The sequence below is a fragment of the Oncorhynchus tshawytscha genome, linkage group LG29 (assembly GCF_018296145.1).
Source record: "Oncorhynchus tshawytscha isolate Ot180627B linkage group LG29, Otsh_v2.0, whole genome shotgun sequence".
NCBI classification, from domain to species: Eukaryota; Metazoa; Chordata; class Actinopteri; order Salmoniformes; family Salmonidae; genus Oncorhynchus; species Oncorhynchus tshawytscha.
In genome coordinates this window covers 27,852,714-27,862,313 of record NC_056457.1, presented here as the reverse complement: position 1 = coordinate 27,862,313, position 9,600 = coordinate 27,852,714, and the positions used below count along the sequence as shown (strand labels likewise).

At 42.4% G+C, this 9,600-nt stretch overlaps 1 protein-coding gene across 1 annotated transcript in view; it reads right to left on the bottom strand.

Moving 5' to 3' along the window:
- The window catches only part of LOC112227656 (ankyrin repeat domain-containing protein 33B), a 25,863-nt gene extending 20,961 nt beyond the window's left edge, over positions 1-4,902 (bottom strand). The window contains exon 1 of the mRNA XM_024392456.2: positions 3,875-4,902. Coding sequence (XP_024248224.1) covers positions 3,875-4,306 — 432 coding nt within the window. The 5' untranslated portion in view covers positions 4,307-4,902. The remainder of the gene's footprint in view (positions 1-3,874) is intronic.
- Between the last annotated feature and the right edge of the window lie 4,698 nt (positions 4,903-9,600).

Genomic DNA, 9,600 nt, shown 5'->3' with positions numbered 1-9,600 from the left:
CGATAAATTCATAAAACCAAACGCTTACCTTGACTTGGAAGAGTTCCAGTGTTGGATAGCCATAGCCTGCTAGCTAACATAGCATCCCTCTCTGTTTGATAGCCATAGCCTGCTAGCTAACATAGCATCCCTCTCTGTTTGATAGCCATAGCCTGCTAGCTAACATAGCATCCCTCTCTGTTTGATAGCCATAGCCTGCTAGCTAACATAGCATCCCTCTCTGTTTGATAGCTATAGCCTGCTAGCTAACATAGCATCCCTCTCTGTTTGATAGCCATAGCCTGCTAGCTAACATAGCATCCCTCTCTGTTTGAGCCGGTGTTTGAGTAGGCTAAACTAGCTATATGCATTTGCTAGCTAAGTGAAAGTTAAAGTTAAGTTCTCTCTCTCTTTTTCTCTCTTGCTTTCCCTAATTTTGGAAGAAATTAATTAGTTAAAAACTGTTCTTTCTCTCACTTTGAGTCAGCTACTCACCACATTTTATACACTACAGTGGTAGCTAGCTGTAGCTTATGCTTTCGGTACTACATTCATTCTCTGATCCTTTGATTGGATGGATAACATGTCAGTTCATGCTGCAAAAGCTCTGATAGGTTGGAGGACGTCCTCCGGAAGTTGTTTTACTGTGTAAGTCTATGGAAGGGGGTGAGAACCATGAGCCTCCTAGGTTTTGTATTGAAGTCAATGTACCCAGAGGAGGACGGAAGCTAGCTGTCGTACAGCTACACCATGGTGCTACTCTACAGAGTGCTGTTGAAGCTACCATAGACCTTTTCTGCAAAACAGTGTGTTTTAATCAATTATTTGGTGACGTGAATATATTTTGTACAGTTATATCTAAAAAGGATAACTTTTTTAATGTTTCACTATTTTTGTTTTTATGAAACTCACTGAGGACTATAGTCCTCCCCTTCCTCATCTGAAGAGCCTCCACTGGTTTAGAGGTTCTCTCTATCATCAGGGTTGTGTCCAGTCCAGAGGATGACCTTTAACCCCCTACACAGGTTGTTGACTGTGTACTGTTGCTGTATGCTACCATATTACTCTATCATGTAGCCTGTTCATCGTTCCTTGTCTACAACTGACCAGGTTCCACTTCTAAACTACAGCAATAGTAAACAGAATTCTATATGTGTTCCTCCTTGCTTTAATAAAATATTTAACAGATTTAGTTTTGTTTCTGTCTGTGTATCAGATATAGATGTTGCCTCAGTAACACCAGAGGACATGAGATGGGACGTACGTCACACAGAGAGACTCAAACCCAAAACAGAGCTTTGTTGACAGTGTGACAGATAGCTAAGGTCATCATTCCTGATCCAAGAGATCATTTCACAGATGAAAACATTGTCCCTTGTTTCTGTGACTAAGCAAACTGAAAACACATCACAAACCCTAACCACTAATCCCTTTGTTGGCCCCATACACACTCAAATAGTACAACTGATGTACAACAAATTTGGCACTGCCATTGTGAGAAAAACATTTTTCTGTACAAAAATAATAACATAAGCATTACTGTGTAAACATATTTGTGCAGACATTCTCTCCATTGGATCACAACCATTATGTGCAAATGCGTTGTACATCAGTTTTACAACCTGAGTGTCTACGGGCCTGAGTAACATGAAGAATAGTAGGCGTGTCTTACAGAACAGCAGGCAGGAGACAGGAGACAGGAGTGTCTCTCAGTGTAATGAACAGGAGACAGGAGAGTCTCTCAGTGTAATGAACAGGAGACAGGAGTGTCTCTCAGTGTAATGAACAGGAGACAGGAGTGTCTCTCAGTGTAATGAACAGGAGACAGGAGACAGGAGTGTCTCTCAGTGTAATGAACAGGAGACAGGAGACAGGATTGTCTCTCAGTGTAATGAACAGGAGACAGGAGTATCTCTCAGTGTAATGAACAGGAGACAGAAGACAGGAGTGTCTCTCAGTATAATGAACAGCAGACGCGTACACACACACACACACACACACACACACACACACACACACACGCACACACACGCACACACACACAAAAAAGAGCATTGATAGGGAATGCTATACAGCATGGGGTGAGATGGGTAGCAGGCACAGGGCCAGGCAGAGAGACACATCCAGTCGGCATCATGGCACTCCGGTTCCGATGATGTAGTTCCCGCTCCTCCTCCCTCAGGCACTCTGACCTCATCAGTGATTACACACAGAGAGGACTGCATGACCACTTCACTGTACAATCTGAGAAAGGCCCCTGATACAGCGCACTGATAGAACAAGTGTGTGTCTGTGTATGTTTATGCAACTGTCCTTTGCATGAAAAAAAGCAAAACAACATTTTTTTACTAGGCAAGAACAAATTCTTATTTTCAATGACGGCCTAGGAACAGTGGGCAGAACGACAGATTTGTACCTTCTCAGCTCGGGGATTTGAACTTGCAACCTTCCGGTTACTATGGACGCTTTAACCACTAGGCTACCCTGCCGCCCCGTACAGAGGTGAAGACTTAAAGGGATGTTTGTCTTCAGTGGCTTTGAGTGTCTGTGTGTCAAAGGAGGAGGGGCTCCACTGGTGGTTTCCAGCAAGTTCCTCTTAGGTCTCTCTGTTGTGAGGGCTGTGGTTGAAAAACATCTGGTGAGTCATAATGACAGTTAAAACAGCAGGTGGATCGGAACGTTGATAAAAGCTAGCTGTCTCTTTGACTTACATTGTCTAATAAAATCTACACTATGTTTTATAGAAAACAGATATTGAGTTATAATGTGTCGCTGGACAGTCTGTAGACCTAAATTAGAAAAGTATTCTCATGAGTCTCTGTAAAATACTGTCTTAACAGGCCCTTCATTTGAAGGTAGATTCATATTAGAAAGTCAGAAAGCAAACCTATATTACACTGACTCTCTCACAATTACCCTCAATCCACACAGACACACATACATACATACATACATACATACATACATACATACATACATACATACATACATACATACATACATACATACATACATACATACATACATACATACATACATACATACATACACACATAAAGACTGGCTGTTCTGCTGACTGTGAGAGGCTCTTTGTCTTCCTGTTGCTGTAATTATGACTAGCAGAGCTCCAGGCTCCTCTCTCTAAACCCATAAACTATGGGTAGAGAGAAACAACACACACACACACACACACACACACACACACACACACACACACACACACACACACACACACACACACACACACACACACACACACACACACACACACACACACACACACACACACACACCTGAGAGGATATTAAATGAATATGGCCGTTATATCAAACAACTTGAATAAAACATGGAACTGGGTAAAATACAGTATACCCATGTAATGTTTCATCCATCTACAGGGAACCAGTTTCATAACAAAACCAGGGAAACCAGGGAAACACAGCACTTAGGCCTAGATGTGGAACAAACTACATTAGCAACTCAGTTCAGCAGGGATGGAAGGACAGGTTTAACTTTGGGATACAAAGGTCCTCATGAATCTGAAAGTTTGAATATCAGGTACAGTGGTCGGTGATATATGGATCATCTGAATACTGTTGTAGTGGCTGACATGTTCTTGTTTATCTCCTGTGACATAAATGTGTGAAATGCCCAAGTCTTCATCCAACAGACATGCAACAGTTGATCACTTTGGAAACGCATTTTGACCATGCGTAATTACGCACATATGAGTACGCACCTCACGCGCCATTGTGTCCAAACGACCTAATTATATTTTCCTAATCTCCAAACACACAAGAGGAGCAGCCACTGGATATATACATGCATTAGAACAGAACACTTTCCGAGGAAACTATTTGACACTGAACATATAGGCACATTGAACTCGACTTACCCTGTTGTTTTTATCCGTCTCCCTCACCTCCGCCTCCTTCACACCTTGTCGGATCATGATCCGGACTATCGTGGCATTGTTGGTGCAGCACGCCTGGAAGAACGACAGCGGCTCGGGACTCTGCGGGGAGGGGGTCCGCTCGTTGTCCGCGAACGCATCGTCCGGTGGGTAAAATGAGTCGTCCGAGGCGATACTCTTGGTGTCCGGTAATAACGATAAATCATCATATTCCTCGTAGTCATCGTCCTCGTCTCCCTCAGACTCACAGGACCCGAGGTATGAGTCGTCGTTTGATAAGGGCGGGGGTTCGGCAGTTATGGTCGGGTGGACCTGGACGAAAACGCTGGCGCCTTTGGTGCTCTGCTGCAGCTGGTTGACACGGGTCGTAGTAGAGGAGCCACCTCCGTCTCTCTCGTCCGTGATCAGAACCATCTAACCCCCTGGGTGGCTGTCCTCTTTGGGGGAAAGAACGGTGGATGTGGGCTGGCGCACTTGGATGTTTTTGCCAACATCAACGCGGATTATGAGTTTAACTTTGTAAAGAGCCTGGAAATGAAATGAAAGTGAAGGTTTGGCAAATAGTTTTGACGTAATCCAACAGGCCAACTGCCGCTCCGACTCCTTTGGGGAATATTTCTCGGTTAATATAACTCCATCATCCCGCATTCCGTGAGAAATAAACATCACACCATATTTCTGCTCTCGCTCTGGAGTACCAACCTAGGCATCACGGGTTTGTAGTCCGCACTCGAAATGAGAAGATTATTGGTGGGGTTTTTCTTCATTTTAATTCACCAGGTCAAAGGTCCTCTTCAGCAAATCAAACCGAGAGAGTTCCACCGATTTGTAATTTCATCATCGAATGAGACAAAATTCCGGTCCTCATTTCGGGGAGAAAACAGACAGTACACAAATTAAAAGTACCACACACACCAAACCAGTGTAGAATAGAATAGAAACCAATGTAGAATAGAGGAACAGGCACACGCTAAACTTTCCCATAATCCGATTAGTTTCGTAGTGTACTACCCCCCTCTCTCTCTCTCTCTCTCTCTCTCTCTCTTCCTTCCTTCGCTCTCCCCTTCCCTCCCTCCCTCTCATTTCGTTTGAGCAGATTAAAATCGGGCAAACCCATCGGGAGCATCAGAGCCAGGGGCGTTTCTAGGATATGAAGACATTCGGGGGTTTAGCCCAATGCCAGTAGGGTGGTCCTGAGGCATCCCCCTAAAAAAATGTACAAATAATTTCAACAGCTAAATGCATGAATTTGGTGCATTTTGTGATTAACATTGAGAGATTAGAACATTGAGAGATGATATATTTTTCTAGTGATTTGCACCTTCCCACCTGCCACAGCAGACACCATCAATAGTCAATTACAGTTGCTACTGTGGGTCTCTCTACTCTGAAATACTCGCTACTCTCTACTCTGGAACACATACATCTACAGTGCATTGCCAAAAACCACTCAACAACTTCAAACATGAACTCTGACCTGTCCGATGAGCCAAACTGATTAAAGAATCACACAGTACCCAAACACACACTCTCTCTCTCTCACACACACAGTACCCAAACACACACTCTCTCTCTCTCTCTTTCACACACACACACACATGCACACACACGCACACACACACACACACAGTGCTGTAATTAGAATCCACCGTCTACTGCGTGCTCACCAGGGACATCACCAGGACCCTGCCTTTCGGGGTCAGCCCTGAATCTTTTGCGTTGCTGTGATGGTGAAATACATTTTTTGGGCCAAATGAATGCACCGCTTAGTTCATAGAGCTGTGGTGTCACTCCCGAAGTCATCCAACTGTTATAACCAGGGGTGTAGAGCTGCCACTTCTCAGAATGGTGCTGTCTCACAAGATGCCTTAATGATTCAATCGTATTCTACATAATAAATCAAATATAATAGCATACATACTGTTAAGATACTGTTAGATCAAAAACACCACATCATTTCTTATGACAATTTAGGATGTTTGCTGAAATGTCACTCAACAGCGAGCCATGCTTTGATTGGAACAAAATCCAGGTGGCTGTGTTTAGCTCCGTCGGCTCTAACATTAGATGAAATAGTAATTAGGCTACTTAGCCTATATCATTCAATAAGATCATATTCCCGTGAAAGTGATTGGGACATTTCACCTGTAAAACATGGGGAATTATCATTCACGATTGACAGTGATGATTGCCTTGTTTAAAATAAGGAAGATCTAATTTGGTGTTTTAGGAAGAAAACATGTTTTTATTCACGAATTGAACCACGTGTGTAGACACAGGCAATTCTAGAATTTAGAGGATGCATTGTACTTATATTCTACAAATGTACTATATAATAGGCTACACGTTGGTACCAACTGTCATTCAGAAGTTAAGACAAAATAAGAGCAAAAAGCTGTGCTTCAGTAGGCTACCTAAACAAACACAGCAGTACACCACTTCTTATAACACATGTAAAGCGATTGCCATGTGAGGTCAACGGATCATTTCAGCCCTGTTTTGACAGTGTCAAGCATGGCGGGGGGGGACACGTCTTGATAAATCATTCAATGTAAGATTTTCGTTTTTCACTGAATGTCCAATTGGATATTTGGTTACAATTAGGCTGGAAAATATTAGCTAAATTGAGATCAGTGCTCATGATCATTAGTCTAGCAATTGAAAGCAATGCAGATGTTCTCTACACACACAGTAGGCCTATAACCTACCTGATAAGCTTCCCTGATGTTTTCCTGAACTCTCCAATACTTTTCTAATGCATTTCAGTCACTTAGCCTACTGATGCGAATAGTCATTTTGACACTTTTCCCATTGGCCATTTGACGTGTTTTCTTATTAGCCTTATGGACATTGAAACTGTGCTACGCTGGTTCAAAACAGACATGAGGCCTACATAGGTTCTATAACAATATAACTGAAAACACTATTGGCTTCATTGACTTAGCCTACTGAATGTGTTCTCTTTTAACTGTAGGCTGATAGATTATTTTAAATGTGATTGTAACAGTAGACCTAGCTACGCAATAACCTCATATGGTGTTACTGTACACAATCCGTGGAAGAAACCATTGCCGCCGGAAGTGGTGCTATAAATGCTGCAGATAAATATAAATAAATTAGCAAAATCACAGTATATAATTACTCCTGTCTGTACTGAAATAAATGAAATCATTAAAAGCACTACACCAGAGATAATAATTGTGCCAGAGGGTCAATGGCTTCTGTATACAAAATAGTTGTGGATTGTGTTTAGTTATATAAAAAAGGCATAGGCCTACAGTTGGGAATCCCGCCGTTGAGCAGCCCGCGTGGCAAATATCCAACAGCTCATTTCTGAGTTGTGGGCGGCTGTCAATAAACAGCAGGCGGCAGCTAAAATGACTCTCACAATATTTCAAAATACAATTAAGGGAAAAAGTAATTTGGATAAGTAAGTGCCACTGTAAAGTTGGTGGATTATAATTTCTTCATCATATTGTAGGCCTACAATCTGTCTATCTATTCTTTTCATTGGCCTAGGCTATTGGTTTTGCGTTTTAGACATGGGCCGTTTTATTGAGCTCATTATGCTAATGTCCGAGTATCTTGTCATTTTGGTCGTTTGTGTGTATGAACAAATATTATTATCATGTCTCCAGTCATGTCCCTACCTTCAGGCTCCCACCTCTACGAGAGGGCAGCTCCCGCTCAGCCAAGTTCAAGCTCTTCTCTGTTCTGGCACCCCAATGGTGGAACCGACTTCATCCTGAAGTTAGGACAGCAGAGTCGCTGCCCATCTTCTGAAAACATCTGTAACCCTACAATCATATCCTATTATTCTGTTTCTGTCTCTGTGCCTTGTCTGGTGTCTCTCTACACCATATACCATATCCTATTCTGTTTCTGTCTCTGTGCCTTGTCTGGTGTCTTTCTCCATCATATCCTATTCTGTTTCTGTCTCTGTGCCTTGTCTGGTGTCTCTCTCCATCATATCCTATTCTTCTGTTGTTGTCTCTTTGTCTTGTCTGGTGTCTTTCTCCATCATATCCTATTCTTATGTTGCTTTCTGGTGTGTTTGATGTGTCTCTTCAGTTTTGCAATCCAGAACAGTCAAGGGGATACTGGGGAACTTAACTTGTTTTGGGCCTGTGTCTGAGTTACCTAACTCATCCTCTTCCCTACCATTTGCCCCTGACTACTGCTGTTCTGAGTGCAACACTGGCAAGCTGTTGTCACGACTTCCGCCGAAGTCGGTCCCTCCCCTTGTTTGGGCGGCGTTCGGCAGTCGACGTCACCGGCCTTCTCGCCACCGCCGATCCACTTTTCATTTTCCAATAGTTTTGTCTTGTTTTCCAATGATGAAAATTACAGGCCTCTCTCATCTTTTTAAGTGGGAGAACTTGCACAATTGGTGGCTGACTAAGTACTTTTTTGCCCCACTGTAAGCATTTCACGGTAAGGTCTACACATGTTGTATTCGGCGCATGTGACAAATAATTAAAGTTTGATTTGATTTGGCCATAGGGTGGAGAGAAATGTTATTAGTTTCTAATATGATATCGGAGTGAGACTGACTACCAATGGGGGGCCACCCGGCCGGCAATTCAACCATGATTATTAAATTTAGGTAGCTGGTCACTGGACTAAATTACAAATCTAAACTTCCTAATCATGGTTGAAACAGCTATTTTTCCCTCTCCGCCCAATGGCAAAATGAGTACAATTGCAGAAAACTTGCTTAAAAACTGCAATATTTTCTCGACACTACATGGCAAAATTTGTAGAATTGCACAAAATGAACATTTTCTCGCCACTGTCCAAAGGGAGTTCACGGAAATGTTTTGCTCGCAATGTGTGTGTATGTGAGGGGCCCTCCTGATGAGTTCAGATATTTTGGGGCCCCCACCTCCATCAAAGTTGCCCAACCCTGCCCTAGGCTATATGAATATGAAGAGACATGAGCCAAAACAATATACCTGTAGAATGGAATAAGTTATGACCTCGTCAGTTCTAGCAGCTAATGTGATATTTTTAGATTACATTACATTTGAGGACTCATAACTTAAGAGCCTATGTATTTTCAATGTTTTGTTCACCTACAAACTATCCACAAAGCTGACAATATTTCCCCCTCTCTTTCTGGCTGCCCTCCTCCTTCTAAGTTCAAGTTGTGAAATTGTTAGGTTAGATTACTTGTTAGATATCACTGCATGGTCGGAACTAGGAGCACATGCATTTCGCTACACTCACATTAACATCTGCTAACCACGTGTATGTGACAAATAAAATTTGATTTGAAGTTGTCGTAGAAATATTTGTCCAATAATATTTCTCAGATACGGGAACTTGTGAATCCAAAGTAGAATTTATTACAAAGTAACAGGCCGATCTGGTCCCTGGATCAACTGTTTTTCCCAGCCTCTGCACACTCCTTTTATACAGTTTCATCCTTACATCACATACATAGTCACTCTTGTCTATGTAAATGATCAACTCTTTTTGGCTTTGCACCACTATTGTTTCCCACCCAGAGTTCTTTCTTTTTCCCGCCTCTACAAATCATTTAACACTCTACAAATCACTGACCCATTTATATTGGTGGCGCAACTGTGACAGTTTGGTTAAAAAAGAATAGGGGCCCCTTCCAGGCTGCATTCACAAGTACATTCATTGTATTGATTCTGATACTTCTTATCCAGGTATGCATCTGGATTACAATGTGTGTCTAT